At 63.0% G+C, this 14,994-nt stretch overlaps 1 protein-coding gene across 15 annotated transcripts in view; it reads left to right on the top strand.

The window, feature by feature from the left end:
* Positions 1-14,994, top strand: part of EPB41L1 (erythrocyte membrane protein band 4.1 like 1) — a 62,133-nt gene that overhangs the window by 30,233 nt on the left and 16,906 nt on the right. For 12 of the 15 annotated variants that reach the window (XM_074553643.1, XM_074553635.1, XM_074553641.1 and 9 more), the window contains 13 exons: positions 6,124-6,314; positions 6,890-7,054; positions 7,692-7,796; positions 7,873-7,915; positions 8,557-8,632; positions 8,945-9,163; positions 9,255-9,342; positions 9,603-9,755; positions 10,436-10,533; positions 10,681-10,856; positions 11,652-11,800; positions 12,312-12,347; positions 14,107-14,298. In XM_074553643.1, the coding sequence (XP_074409744.1) occupies positions 6,141-6,314; positions 6,890-7,054; positions 7,692-7,796; positions 7,873-7,915; positions 8,557-8,632; positions 8,945-9,163; positions 9,255-9,342; positions 9,603-9,755; positions 10,436-10,533; positions 10,681-10,856; positions 11,652-11,800; positions 12,312-12,347; positions 14,107-14,298 (1,674 nt within the window). In that variant the 5' untranslated portion in view covers positions 6,124-6,140. Of the gene's footprint in view, positions 1-598; positions 801-6,123; positions 6,315-6,889; positions 7,055-7,691; positions 7,797-7,872; positions 7,916-8,556; positions 8,633-8,944; positions 9,164-9,254; positions 9,343-9,602; positions 9,756-10,435; positions 10,534-10,680; positions 10,857-11,651; positions 11,801-12,311; positions 12,348-14,106; positions 14,299-14,994 lie in introns of those variants that run through there. The other 3 variants (XM_074553639.1, XM_074553646.1, XM_074553637.1) reach the window with 2 other exon arrangements.

Raw genomic sequence — 14,994 nt, 5'->3', positions numbered from 1 at the left:
TGTGTTCCTGCTGGCTCTGCATGCCCAGGGCTCCCATCAGCGTGTGCCCGAGCTGGAGGGTCCTGCCCACACCTGGTGAGGGCTCCCAGCCCCTGCCTGCCCCCCGACCCCGCCGTGTCCCTGCCCGTGCTCTGGCTGTCCCCTCTGCCAGCAGGAGCTGTCCCTGTGCCCGGCGGGGTCAGTGCAGGGCTGCAGGAGCCCCTGCAGAGGGTCCGTGCCGTGTTTGCTCCGCGGGGCTGTCCCTGCAGGGACGGGCAGGGGACTGTGCCCTGGGGACAGGGATGTGCCGGTGTCACCCTGGGCAGGGCCGGTGAAAGAGGAGCCTCTGTTCAGCCGCCGGCCCAGCCTGGGTGTGGATGGCAGCGCAGGGTTCGCTGCCCCGGGCCCCACGGCAGAGCTGGGGAGGGCAGGACAGTGCCAGATTACCTTGGCATGGAGATGAGCAGCCGAGCTCTGCTGCCTTGCCGGGCGTGCGCAGGGAAGATCCCGGCGGGAGAGCCCGGCCCGGGATGAGTCAGGCGTTTGCGGGGCCGGGGGCGATGGGGGCGGCACCGGCACCCGGGGACACGCCCGGGAGGGCAGCCCCGCTCCCATCCCATCCCGTGCCGGCTGCGGCAGCAGCGCACATCCATCCATCCATCCTTCCATCCTTCCTTCCTTCCTTCCATCCGTCACCGCGCGGGGCGTGGGAAGAGGCGGCTCTGCAGAAGGCGCTGCCTCGGCCGCAGCGCCCGCCCGGCGGGATGAGCCGAGCCGGGCTGAGCCGAGCCGAGCCGGAGCCATGGGCAGCTGGCACCCAGGTAGGGCCCCCGGGGCACGGCGCGATGCTCGGCCCCGCTGTGCTGCCGCTGCTGCCGCGGGCCCAGCCGGCGGCGGCTGCCTGGGGAGCGCTGGGGAGGATGGGGAGGATGCGGCTCCTGGAGCCCGGGGACCATGGGGGCGCTGGGACTTGATCTCAGAGGTCTTTCCCAAACTTGCTTCTAGGATTCCATGACGGGGCACTTTTACAGCTCGGGGCACTGCAATCTCTGCCCCTGCCGGTCCCCCGTGAGGAGATCAGGGTTCAGTCTCCAGGAACAGGATCCGATCCCTAGTGTTTCTGATCCCCCCCTTCACAACAAACAGCTCATATGATCCTCTGGCCCTGCTGCAGAGCAGCACAGGAGAACTCTCAGGCTGCACTGCGGAGTTCTTTGGGGGTTTGTGTGTCCCGTGCCAGGGGCGTGAGGTCCCAGGGGTGGCACTGGGGCCCGAGGGTGGCACTGGGGCTCAGGGTGCTGTGTGCTGTCGGGGTTTTGGGGGTGGCACTGGGGCTCAGGGTGCTGTGTGCTGTCGGGGCTTTGGGGCTGCTTTCCTTGTTTGCCGTTTCTATGGAGGATCCCCAGGACTCTCCGCCGGGCTCCCTCAGGTTTGCAGGATGGCTGCACGGCACTGCCTGTGCCCCTGTCCCCTGTGCCCAGCTCAGCCCTGTGCCCAGCTCAGCCCTGCCCGGTCGAGGTGCTGGATGCCACAGCCCCGGGGAGCATCTCGGTTCTGGCCAGCCCCTGCCCCGTGCCCTGCAGCCACTGCCACCCCCGCAGGGTGCCCCCCATGTCCGTGTGTCTGTGTGGCAGCATCTGTCCCCAGTGTGACCCCACAATGTGATGGGGCTTTGCTGCCACCATCAGCCCCACTCGGAGGGGTGGGAGAGGAGGTCACTGGGTTGTCACCCACCCCTGTGCTCCCCACCCGAGCTGGAGCCCCCTTTGGGCGCTCAGCAGGGGCTGCTGCCCCCCTGGGACCGGGGGGCTCCGGAGGTGAAGCCCCGTGGATGGGCAGAGCCTCTGCAGGGAGCGAGGGGCGTGAGGGGCAGCCCGGGGGAGAAGGGGGATGCTGAGCCCTGGAGAGCAGCCCTGCAGCCGGCAGTGACTGGGCACGGAGGGGGAGCAGCCTGCAGGGAGGGAAGGCAAGGCTCTGCCAGGGAAGCGCTGCAGCGCCTGGAGCTGCGAGATGCTGGGAAAGTGCTGGGGCAAAGCAGCTGGGAAATCCACACTCCAGCTTGAAGGGGAAGGAGGAGGAAAACACCAAAGGGAGGAGGAGCAGGCAGGGAGATGATGGGAGGAGATTCCAGGCATGACAAGCAGGTCTGCCTGTGATCCTGCTGAGGCTTCCTTTGCAGTCACCGTTCCCATGTGCCTGTTCCGGTACCCCGAGCTCCATCCGGCTCCAGCCCTGTCCCCTGAGGGAGCATCCCCGGCCCTGGGCTCCAGCTGCAGCTGCATCGAGCCAGCCCTTGATGGAAACTGGGCTTGCGCCGAAAGCTCACCCTTGCTGGAAACCAGGCATGGGGCACCAGGGCCTGTGGGTGCCAGGAGGAGCCCTTTGGCCACTCCCTGCAAAGGGCAGCTCTGGGGGTTTGTGCCCACTGCCTCCAACAGCCTCCGCACAGGATTTGCTCCAGTGGGACAGCCATGGGCAAGGCTGGGTGCTGGGAGGGCTGGTGCCCACAGGGGTGAGGTCCTGCTCCTGCTGTAGGAAGTATTTAGAAAGAAATAACTTTAGAACTCCATCGAGTTCACTACAGTTGTGTAAATCTCTTTAACGGGTTTGTAACAGCAGATATTTCAGTGGAATTGTCCCTTTGGCAGCACTCTGGGACCTGTGTCATTTCTGAACCCATGGCCTGCACTCTGGGGTCTGTGCTGGGACAGCAGGAGCTGAGTTTGCACAGGGAAGGTGCTGTGGGATGGGCAGGGCTCCATGGCTGCTGCTCCCTGTCTGTGCTGTGCTGCCCCCTCCCATCAGGGACAGCTCCTGCCCACGGCACAGAGCTGCTCCCAGGGCAATATCTCCCTCTGCAGCTCTCAAGGGCCATAGGGAGGCCATGGGATAACGGAGGGACAGGGGGCCGGGACAGGTGTCACTGTGAGTGTGCAGAGCCTGCAGGTGCCCCCAGGGTGCTGAGCACCCCCAGCTGGGCACAGAGGGTGCTCATGTGGGTGCTCATGTGGGCCTTGGTGTCCCTCTCCCACAGCCCTGAGTGCAGGTGAGTGTGGGTGACCAGGCTGCCATGGAGGGTGGCAGTGTCCCACAGCAGGTGCCACTGTCCCCAGGGGCTTGGTGCTGACCCTGGCCTGCAGCAGCACTGGGGTGAGTGGCAGTGCTGCAGGAGCCCTGGCCTTCCCCCTCAGCCCCAGGGCTGGCCAGGAACAGCTCCTGAATGCAGCCCTTGTGGCTGTGCCCGGGAGCGTGGCAGTGCCAGCGTGCTCCCTCCGTCAGGGCTGTGCAGCTGCAGGGCTCAGCTGCAGCGGGGCCGTGCCTGCAGCCACTGCCCCTGCCAGCCCTGGCACCTCCAACAGCTCCTGGCCCCAGCAATGACCCTGTGGAGGGAGCAGAGCCTCCCCAGCATGGCTGCAAGGCCAGAGACTGAGGGATTCCTGCCCTGGGAGCAGGGACATGGTCCCTGGGGGTTTGCCAGGCTCCCTCAGCAGAGCTCTGCCACCCAGGCACTGCTGTGCCATGCTCTCACTCCCTTCAGCTGGAAGGTAGTCCCTGGGATCAGGTTCCTGGCACACCATCAGAAGGTTGGGACTGGAGCTCAAGATGCAGAAGTGAGATGGGATGAATTCCCAGCTTACTACACTTAAAAAAACCCCTCATTTCCTCAGGGATCACTGCAGGGGAAAAGTAGTTTGGAAGAAAGTTGAGAAATGCCAAATGAAAAACTCAGCATGTTTTTGGCCCAAAGTGGTGCGTTGTCATTTTAGAGATTTCACGTTGATTAAAAATTCACACAAAGAGATTCAAGCAGAAGTGCTTGGGAATGATCCACACAGGGACCAGGGCTTGGAGTGAGTAACTGCTTGAATTTGCAGTGGAAAAATGCAGCTCTGTTTCCTCTGTGGAAAAAACAAACCAGCAGTGACCTCTGGAAGCTCCTGGTGGCCTTGGCTGAGTGTGGGGTCTGTCAGGAGGGAGCTGATGCTGCTCAGGGCAGGTTGTCTGGCCTGTCATGGCCAGGAGAACGTGGCTGTGGCACAAAGGGTGGCACCCTGGGCCCTGGCTGTGAGCTGAGGCCCCTTGGTGAGCACGCAGGCACGGGAGGGGAGCGTTCCCGGGATCTCCTGGCTGCGGATCCGGCGGAAGGCGTAGGCTTGACTCCCTGTCTTCTCCATCACCTCCTCTCCGTTCCCTCCACCCCCAGAGCCAGTTTTAGTCATTTTCCTGGGAAGGTTTCACATCTTCCCACGGCTGAGGACACCTGAAGGGCAGCAGTGGGACAGGAGCTGTGGTGTGGGATGGGTTTCTTTGTGAGTCTCAGTGACACTGAGCAGAGCCTGAGCTGTGCAGTGGATCCAGATCTGCCAGGGATGGGGCACCCAGAGGGTCCTGGGCAGGCTGGGGGAGCTCACAGGAACCTCATGGAGCTCAGCCAGGCCAAGGGCAGGTCCTGCACCTGGGGCAGCCCCAGCACAGCACAGGCTGGGAATGGCTGCGTGGGGAGCAGCCCTGGGACAAGGACTTGGGGGTGCTGCTGGTGACAAACTGGATGTGACCTGGCCATGGGCACTGGCAGCCCAGGAACCAACCCTGCCCTGGCTGACCCCACAGCGTGGGCAGAGGTCAGGGGGGATTCTGCCCCTCTGCCCACCCAGGTGAGACCCCACCTGCAGAGCTGCCCCAGCCCTGGGGACCCAGCATCAGAAGGATGTGGAGCTGCTGCACTGAGTCCAGGAGAGGCCACAAAGATGCTGCAAGGGCTGGAGCCCTCTGCTCTGGGACAGGCTGGGAGAGCTGGGGGCATTCACTCGGAGAAGAGGAGGCTCCAGGGAGACCTTGGAGCCCTTCCCAGTGCCTAAAGGGGCTCCAGGAGAGCTGGAGAGGGACTGGGCACATGGGATGGAGGGACAGGACACAGGGAATGGTTTCCCAATGCCAGAGGGCAGGGTCAGATGGGATACTGGGGAGAAGTTTTTCCCTGTGAGGGTGAGCAGGCCCTGGCACAGGGTGCCCAGAGCAGCTGTGGCTGCCCCTGGATCCCTGGCAGTGCCCAAGGCCAGGCTGGGCAGGGCTTGGAGCACCCTGGGACAGTGAAAGTTGTCCCTGCCACAGCAGGGTTTGGAATTGGAACAGGATCTGCAGGCATTACTCAGGGCTGCTGGCCTGGCTGCTCTGTGGGCAGGGTGGGTGATGTGACCACAGGGTCACAGATGCTCCAACTGAGCCACCTTGTGCAGCCACAGCCCTTGGACTCAGGGATGATCCCAGCAGGTGCTGCACAGCTGGACACGGCCTGGTGGAGAGTGGGTGATGGTCCAAAGGGTGCTCCATGACCTGTGGAGTGTGGACCCTCCCAGGACACCCTGCTAGCCCATGCTCTGTTAGCATTAAATGTTCCAAAACCATAAAGGCTCCAAAACCACATTGCTGAGCATCCCGGCATGGAAAGTGCCTTCCCCTCCCTGTTCCTGGCCCTGGGTTTGTTTTTCAGGCAGCTGGGGTTGGAGGCAGGAATCCACAGGGTCCCAGGCTGGCCGTGGGAACCCAGCATGCTGCTGGGGTGGCCGGAGGGGAGCAGAGCAGCCAGCCCGGATGTGAGAGCTGTGCACTGTCCGTGCCTGCCATTTCCTGTGTCACTGCAGCCCTCCCTGACTCACAGCCTGCCTGTTCCTCCCACTCCTAGAAAACAGCGAGGGAAGGCTCCAGCCGGTGCAGGGGTGTGGGAGCAGGGGGTCAGTGCAGCTCTGCACAACCAGGTGCATCCCTGGCCATGGTGGGTCCCTGTCACCGGTGTCCCTCCCCACTGCTGCTCTTGTCCTCCAGCTCAGAGTATGAAATCCTGGTGTCCTGTGCTGCTGCCACCAGCCCTTTGCAAAGCCAGCTTTTGGCACAGACAGGGATCTGGGCTCTGGCAGTGGATCTGTGCATGGACAGGGATTGGAATCTGGCGGTGGATCTGTGAGTGGACAGGGATCTGGGCTCTGGCAGTGGATCTGTGCATGGACAGGGACAGGGCTCTGGCAGTGGATCCGTGTGAGGCAGAAATGGGCACATCCCAAGCCTGTCCCAACCTCCCCCGAGCAGCCAGGGCATCCCAGCCGGCCCCGGGTGACACCTGCTGTCTCTCTCCGGTGCCGGTGGCAGCGCGGTGACCGGCGGTCATGACAACGGAGACAGGCTCGGGCTCTGAGGTGAGGAACGCGCAGGAGGACGCTCCGCAGCAGCAGCTGGAGGCGGCCGCCCAGGGCCCCACGGCCGCGCCCAGCCCCGCCGGCCGCGACACCGACCCCAATGAGAAGCTCGGGGCACAGCCGGACACCCGAAACATGGAGCCGGTGAGTGGCTGTCGGCCGGGGAACGCGGGAGGGGACGGGCAGAGCAGCACGGGAGGGGCCGTGCCGCCGCTCGCTGCCGGCCGTGGTGCCGCGAGGCTGGCCCGGCGCTCGGGGGCAGCCGCAGAGGAGCCCCTGAGGCGGGCCCGGCCGGGCTGTGCCGCTGCCCGCGCGGCTCCTGCAGGCAGCACCGGCAGCCCGGGCACGGGTGATGGTGAGCCCGGTGGTGTGCCAGGGCTGGGAATGGCCCTGCCGGCCCGCCATGGCTGTGGGCAGGGGTGCCGTGTCCCCACTGAGCTCCCCGGGCCCGGCTGCAGCCGCTGTTGGCTGCGGGGCTGTGAGGGGCTGAGTGCTGCCCTGGTGGTTGGGCAGGGAGATTGGGGTGCTGAACTGACCCCCGGTGTCCGTTTTCCAGGGAGCTGGGCTGTGCTGGCACTGTGGGTTGGTGGAACTGGCCTTGGCTGGGCACTGTCCATCAGCAGCTGCCCCTCTCTGCTGTGCAGAGCCTTCCCCCTCTGCCCCTGTGTCCCTCGGCAGGGCTGCCAGGTAAGGTAACCCTCTGTGTGTCCCTGCTCCAGGGCACAGACATGGAGGACAAGGACTACAGTGAGACCGACGGGCTCTCTGACAAAACAACTCCCAGCAAGACCCAGAAGTCACCCCAGAAAACAACCAAGAAAGTGAAGAGTGCCCTGTGCAGGGTGACCCTGCTTGATGCATCCGAATATGAGTGCGAGGTGGAGGTGAGTCCCAGACTTGGAGGCCTGTGCTGGCACCAAGGAGGGGACACTGCTGGGACCCTGCCCAGTCCAGAGGGTCCTGAAGGACAGGACTCTTCCTGGGACAGCTTTGTAGTACCTCTATCCTAGAGAAAAACACACGCAGAAATAGCCATTGAAGTTGAAATTTCAAAATTAATTAAAAGTCTGGAAAGAAAGACCCTCACGGGGGATATCAGCCCAGTGAAACCAAATTTGGCAGCTACTCATAAGAGAAAAGAGTGTCTAAGTCAGAAGCTTAATGGCTGGGCATAGAGCTCTGCCTGGCAGTTCAAGCACCTGGCAGTGGTGGCAGGGTGGGACAGAAGGGACACACACCTGGCAGTGGCTGCACCAAGGGTGCTTGCCATCACTCCACATGCTCCTGGTGGCTCTTGTTATGCTGTGCTTGGGGATCCAGCCACCACTGCCACCAGGAGCCCATTCCTGCAGCTCTGGGACACCCTTTGGCACCACTTTAGGGACATACAGGTGATCCTGGGGCTGCAAGGTTGGGATGTGCTGAAGTCCACACTGGGTGAGAGGATGTTCTGATGGTCACCTGAGGGTGTCCAGGAGCCCAAGGGACCAGCTGACATCAGCCTGTCCATGTCTCTGACAGAAACACGCCCGAGGCCAGGTGCTCTTTGACTTGGTGTGCGAGCACCTCAACCTCCTGGAGAAGGACTACTTTGGCCTCACCTTCTGCGATTCAGACAGCCAGAAGGTGAGCATGGGGGGGTCCCCCTGCAGCCCCCCATCCAAGGTTGGGACCCCCCTGACCTGCTGTCTCCTCATTGCAGAACTGGCTGGACCCCTCCAAAGAGATCAAGAAGCAGATCCGCAGTAAGTGCCTGGGGAGGGTCCATCCTCCTCAGCCCTGGGGTGTCCCATGGGGCTCCTGGATGGCTCAGTGTGGCTGTCCTGTGGCACGTCACCTCCCCTTCGACCGCTGGCCTGGGGACAGGGACACTGTTGCTCATTCAGCTGTTTGTTACCCACCTCTTCTATTACTCATGAGAGGCGAGGGGGCAAAGGACTCTGCTACTGGAGAGCTGTCTGACACTTGGTGCCACCCTGGGCACCACCTGGCCCATCCAAGGGGAACAGGGATGGTGGGGAGCATGGGGGTCCGTGCTGGGACAGGTCCTGGGGTGCATTTGCCAAGGTATTGCCTTGCTGGGATGGCAGAAGAGCTGTTGCCCAAGGTGTCACCTTCTGGGACGCAGGAGGCTTTTGCAGGGACACTGAGCTTGTGGCTCCTGCAGTTGTGATGCTTTGCTGTCCCCAGCTCTCTGGGGAGGATTCCCCAAAAGCTGTGCTGGAGTCCCAAGGGCCGTGCCCCTGGCAGCCTCTGGAGCCCCCTTGTCCCTGCCCTGTGCAAGGCTTGGAGGGAGCAGCAGGATCCTCAGTGGACACACGGATGCTCCTGTGCCATGTGTGCAGCCCCTTGGGTGCTGTCCTGAACTGCTCTCTCCCCTCCCCAGGTGGGCCCTGGAACTTTGCCTTCACTGTGAAGTTCTACCCTCCAGACCCTGCCCAGCTCACAGAGGACATCACCAGGTGAGGAGAAAGGGCCTCCTTCCCAGGGAGTCCCAGCCTGCTCCAGAGAGCACCAGGTTCCTCCCCAGGGAGCCCCAGCTGCTCCAGAGAGCACCAGATTCCTACCCAGGGAGCCCCAGCCGCTGTGGGGTGCACAATTCTCCTTCCCAGGGAGTGCCAACCTGCTCCAGAGAGCACCAGATTCTTTCTCAGGGAGCCCCAGCCTTCTGTGGGGTGCACAATTCTCCTTCCTGGCGAGCCCCAGCCTGCTCTGGGGGCACCAGCTTGGTTCCTGGGTGCCCTGCCCCGCTCTGACCGCCTGCCCCCCTGCAGATACTACCTGTGCCTGCAGCTCCGTGCCGACATCATCACGGGCCGCCTGCCCTGCTCCTTTGTCACCCACGCCCTGCTGGGCTCCTACGCCGTGCAGGCCGAGCTGGGGGACCACGACACCGAGGAGCACGTGGGCAACTACGTCAGCGAGCTGCGCTTCGCCCCCAACCAGACGCGCGAGCTGGAGGAACGCATCATGGAGCTGCACAAGACCTACCGGTGAGCCCCGGGAGGGGACAGCACGGACAGGATGGCTGCCCCACGGCCCTGGGCCACCCAGCCACCTGTCCCCCTCTGTGTCTCCCTGCAGGGGAATGACCCCTGGGGAAGCAGAGATCCATTTCCTGGAGAACGCCAAGAAGCTCTCCATGTACGGGGTGGACCTGCACCACGCCAAGGTACGGGGCTGGGGGCTGCCAGAGCGCTGCCCCTTCCCAGCCTGCTCCTGCCCACCTTCCTCCCTCAGAGAAAGCTCCTGGCATGGCTTTGGGTGGCACCAGAGAAGCTCCAGAGATCAGACTCCACCGGCCTGGGGGTCACTGTTCCCTCTGCCAGCCAGGCCCCCGCAGCACTCTGCAGGAGGGATGTGGCACTGCTGGCCAGGCTGGCTCTTGCCAAGCTGCTGACCTGTCCCCTCCTGTCCCCCTGTCTCCTGCAGGACTCAGAGGGCATCGACATCATGCTGGGCGTCTGTGCCAACGGCCTCCTCATCTACAGGGACCGGCTGCGCATCAACCGCTTCGCCTGGCCCAAGATCCTCAAGATTTCCTACAAGAGGAGCAACTTCTACATCAAGATCCGCCCTGGGGAGGTGGGTGCCAGGTGCTGGTGCAGCCCCTGGGTACCTGTCCTGAGGGATTGGAGCTGATGGTGAGGATTTCCTCACCTGGCTCTGGCCTATGCTCCAAGGATCCCATACTGGCCAAGAGAGCACATTTCCTGTGGCATGGATTTTCTTTCATGTTTTCTTGTGACTTCAACAGCTGAGGGACCCCAGGATCCCATTGCTGACAGACATCATGACCCTGCTGGTATAGGGAGCTTGCCCAGGAATGGGGGTTAAGGGCCATTTTTGTCACATCTTCACAAGGTTTTTTCATTTATTTTCAGACTATTTCCACTCATTTATGGTGGGAAAATGCATTTCTGCCCATCTGTTCCAGCAGGCTGGAGGGCAAGGACAGCACACCTGGGAGTGCTGCCCTCAGACCAAAACAGCTGTAAAAGCTTTTTGTTTCTTGAGGGAATTTCTCTTGCACTGAAAAGCTGTTTACAGCTGAGGAAGGTGCTTAGCCCAGAGATGTGGGGGCTATCACTCTGCTGGGCATGGTGCTGGGCATGGACCATCCCAGCATGAATTTGAAGAAGATTTTTGAGGGTCTTTTGCATGGTCACAGCTCCTGCCAGGGGAACCTGAGGACCTTGGCAAGGTCCTAGCATGTCCCCTGGGGCAGGATGTGTCTGTAACAGCCTGTCTCTGTCTCCCCCTAGTACGAACAGTTTGAGAGCACCATTGGCTTCAAGCTGCCCAACCACCGCTCAGCCAAGAGGCTCTGGAAGGTCTGCATAGAGCATCACACCTTCTTCAGGTGAGGCACCTTCTCTAGGCCTTCTCCAGGCCTCTTTTCCCAGAGGCAGACACATTCCTGCTTCTGCTGCAGTGGCTGCACATGGGGAGCAGTGCCAGGGGGCCTGACTGGGGCTCGCTGACACCGTCCCACCCCTGTGACCCCCAGGCTGGTGTCCCCAGAGCCACCCCCCAAGGGTTTCCTGGTGATGGGCTCCAAGTTTCGGTACAGCGGGCGCACGCAGGCGCAGACGCGCCAGGCCAGCGCCCTCATCGACCGGCCCGCGCCCTTCTTCGAGCGCTCCTCCAGCAAACGCTACACCATGTCCCGCAGCCTGGACGGAGGTACGGGGCACACGGGGACACTGCGCCTCTGGCACCAACAGGGGACGCTGCCCGGCCTCGCTGGGCTGGCTCACAGCACCGTCAGCCTTCCTTCTGGAGGCTGTCCCCAGCCCCATCCCCGTGGCACAGGGGCTGTCCCCACTCCTAGGGGTAGCTCAGACTGTGCATGAACAGGGGGACATGGCAGGGCTTGGGTCAGGCAGCTGAGGTACACATCACCCCCTCCCCTGTGCCCTGGGACCCCTGGAATCACCTGCCCCGGGTGTGAGCTGGCAGGGCAGGGGGCTGGGGCAGGAGCAGGGTGGCAGGGCAGAGGCAGGAGCAGGGTGGCAGGGCAGGGACAGGAGAAGGGTGGCAGGGCTGCACTGACCTGGCTGTCAGAGCTGGCAGGGGCAGGAGCAGGGTGGCAGGGCAGGGACAGGAGAAGGGTGGCAGGGCTGCAGTGACTCAGCTCGCAGAGCTGGCTGGGGCAGGAGCAGGGTGGCAGGGCTGGGGCAGAAGCAGGGTGGCAGGGCTGGGGCCGGAGAAGGGTGGCAGGACTGGGGCAGGAGCAGGGTGGCAGGGCTGCAGTGACCTGGCTGTCAGAGCTGGCAGGGGCAGGAGCAGGGTGGCAGGGCTGGAGCAGAAGCAGGGTGGCAGGGCTGCAGTGACCCAGCTGGCAGAGCTGGCAGGAGCAGGCTGGCAGGGCTGGGGCAGGAGAAGGATGGCAGGGCTGCAGTGACTCAGCTGGCAGAGCTGGCAGGGGCAGGAGCAGGGTGGCAGGGCTGCAGTGACCCGTCTGTCCCCCATGGGCAGAGTTCTCTCGCCCGGCCTCTGTCAGCGAGAACCACGACGCCGGGCCTGAGGGGGAGAAGCAGGATGAGGACGGTGAGTTTGGCAGCAGGAGACGCTCTGAGACAGAGGATGAGGAGGTGACCACGCCGACGAAGATCAAGGAGCTGAAGGTACAGCCGAGGTGGGCAGAAGAGGGTGGGGGTGGAGGGGCAGGCAGGGCCTGGGCACAGGCAGCAGGGCTGGGCTGCAGGCAGGAAGGGTCACCTCAGGGGCAGGGTCCCTGCAGCCCTGTGGGTGTCAGCTGTGCCCCAGGCTGGTGGGGCCCTGGGGATGTGGCTCTTGGCCCCACCAGTGGAAGTGGAGCTGTCACAGGGGTTCAGGTTAACTTGGATTCCCCAGAGCCCTCCAGGTGGTCTCAAGGCTCATCTCCAGGCAGGGCTGGACCTGGGAGCAGCCCGGTTCTGGGACAGGGATGGGGACAGGCTGAGCACATCAGTGCCCACCACTGCCTGGCACAGCCCACCCCCTCCTGCCCTGGTCCCTGGGCTGTCCCAGCCCATTTCAGCCCCATGCTGGGAGGGGAGGGGGGTCCCTACCAGCCTATCAGCTTAACTGTGGTGTTTGTGACAAGTGCCCTCAACTGACCCTGCTGGTTACTTTTAACCCTCTCTTTGCTGCCAGCCGGAGCACGAAACAACCCCCAGGCACAAGCAGGAGGTATTCTCTCTCTGGAGTATCTTAGTCCTCATTGGTGCATCATATTGTCCATCCTTCCCAAAACAAGTCCGTCTGTCCCCCTATTTACTGGAATACAAGATGCATCGGGCCGGGGGTTGGGTGCTGGAGGAGCCCGAGGAACAGACAGCTGGGCATCAGCTGTGGCATCTTCTATCCCACTAAGTAAGGTGGTCCTGATCGTGCCTGTGAGCAAGAGCCCTCCCAAGGGCAGGAGAGGCCCTGGCCCGTTGGGATGACTTGGCTTCTGCTCGTGTTCCTGACCCCACCATGTCCTCACCTTGTGTCTCCTCTCCTGTGGAGCTGGTCCCATCCTCCTGCTGGCACCCGACCCACGCTCTGCTCCTGCCTGACCCAAAGTGCCTCATCCCCCCTGCCCAGCCCTCCTGCAGCCCCCGGGGGAGCTGGGCTGGGGCTCCCCAAGCACTGTGGCTGCCATCCCACCCCACAGGGGCCAAGAGGCTCTGAGCTGCCTGGGGGGGCCAGCACTCACACCGGCCCTGTGCCTGCCCACCCTGAGGGGGGCTGAGCAGAGAGGGAGGCTGAACCCTCCCTGCACAAATTGTGCCTGTGATGGCCCCATCAGGAATGATTCATCCTGGCCTCAAATCCAGGGGTGCTCCCCAGGGTTCGCCTCCGTAAGCAGAGATCCCAGCTGGAGCTGCCAATGGGAGCAAGCACTGCCAGGGGATGGGGTTGGCCACGCCGGCGGCACACCCAGGCTCCCTGTGCAGCCCCAGCAGGGGTGGGCACTGCCCCGACCCTGCCCAGGCTCCCTGTGCAGCCCCAGCAGGGGTGGGCACCGCCCCAACCCTGCCCGCCTCATCGCTTGCCCCCTGCATGTGCATGTGCTGCGCCCAGCCCAGAGGTGGGCACACCTGAGCCCCCCTCAGCTCGGGCATGCGGGGCCAGGCCGGGACTTTCCTGAGCGCTGCTGAGCCCTCTGGTCTGGAAAATTCCGTGGGGCTTTTGCTGGGACTCTCACGGGTCTCTGCTCTGTTGCCGAGAAGGTGCTGGGGAGGTGTTTGGGGGCCTCCTTTTGAACCTGAGGAGAGCTTTGGGTTTGGGTTGGAGGCAGAAGCCGGGTTCCTCCTGGTTTGCCCACCTCTGTGGCAGGATGAGGGGGCACCCCGGCGCCGTGCCCTGACACTGACCCCTCTCTTCTCCCTGAGCACTCTGAGCTGTCCTCTCTCCACAGCAGATCAGACCCACCCCAGCCTGGGCTGATCCACGGGGATCCAGTCTTGGATCCAAGCTGGACATCCCTGCCCAGCCCTGGACCTCCAACCCTTTGTCAGAGCCTGCTCTGGGGGAGCTCTGCTGGAAAGGCCTTTGTGAGACAGAGCCTGGGCTCCCTTGTGCCTGGCACCAGCCAACAGCAGAGGCTGCTGGTGTTTCCAGCAGGGCCCCATTCCTTGCTGGTCCCAAGGGAGAGCCAGCTCTCCCCTCCAGGAAGCTTTAGCATGTCCCCAGCCAGGAGGACACAGAGCCCTGGAGATGCCACCAGGCCATGCTGTGCCCTTCACCTGCTACCCACGTTGTGCTGCTGCCTGCAGTGAAAGAGCTGCTCCCTGTCCTACAGTGGGACCTGCAGACCATGGTGCTCCATTCTGCTCCTCATTTGGCTCCTGAGCCCCTCAATTCCAGCCCAGTGTGACACCAGCCCTCCCAGTGCCCCTGCTCATCCCTTTGGACTGGGCTGCTGCTTTAACCATCTCCCTCTTCCTCTCTCCTTCCCAAGTTTTTAGACAAGCCAGAGGACGTTTTGCTGAAGCACCAGGCAAGCATCAATGAGCTGAAGCGGACCCTGAAGGAGCCCAACAGCAAACTGGTTCACAGGGACCGGGACAGGAGGCTGCCTTCCTCACCTGCCTCTTCCTCACCCAAGCACGAGGATGAAACACCAAAGGGAACCCCTGAAAAGGCCACTGAGGTTTGTTCTGCTGCTTCTCTTCCAGAGAGGATCAGGATCTGTTGGGGAGGAGTCCTTCAGCTCCTGTGCTGCCCTGAGGGAACTCAGTGGGAGTGACGTGCTGGGGACAGGGGTGTTGTTTCTATGTTTTTGAACCATTTTTACTGCTGGTGGGGAATCTCCCTGGGCACTGCAGGAGACTGAGCAGCCCTTGTCTGAAGGGGTTTTGGGGCTACCAGAGAGGTGGGCTGTGGCTCTGGTGGCGCATGGGGTGGGGTTTTGCACACTCTTCTCAGGAGCAGCCTGTGGGGCAGGGCCAGTGCAGCTCCTGCCCAGGGGTGTCTCCAGCAGGGCAGGACCAGGCTGCGGTGCAGGGGTGCCCTGTGGTGCTCTCAGCAGTGGAACCTGGGTGGTGGGAAGAGGTGGAAGATGAGTGGTGCTGTGCTGGATCCCACAGCCACATCCTCCCTTCTGGGCATTGTGCACACTGGCTTTGCACTGGGACCAGGGAGGCAACAGGAGAGTGCTGGAGTGGGGTGCCAGGACAGAGCCCCCGTGCTGGAGGGGTGTGGATGTGGCACAGCTGGGCTCTGTGGGTCCCTGCTGGGCTCAGTGCAGGCAGCATGTGACAGGAGTGTCCCCCTGCCAGCCTGGATGCCCTGTCCCTGCCAGGGACCTTCCCTGCCTGCTGTCCCTTGGTGTGTGCTGTGCCCGCAG

The sequence above is a fragment of the Zonotrichia albicollis genome, chromosome 17 (assembly GCF_047830755.1).
Source record: "Zonotrichia albicollis isolate bZonAlb1 chromosome 17, bZonAlb1.hap1, whole genome shotgun sequence".
NCBI classification, from domain to species: Eukaryota; Metazoa; Chordata; class Aves; order Passeriformes; family Passerellidae; genus Zonotrichia; species Zonotrichia albicollis.
The sequence above is the reverse complement of the archived record's forward strand: the minus strand, read 5'-3'. Positions and strand labels throughout refer to the sequence as shown.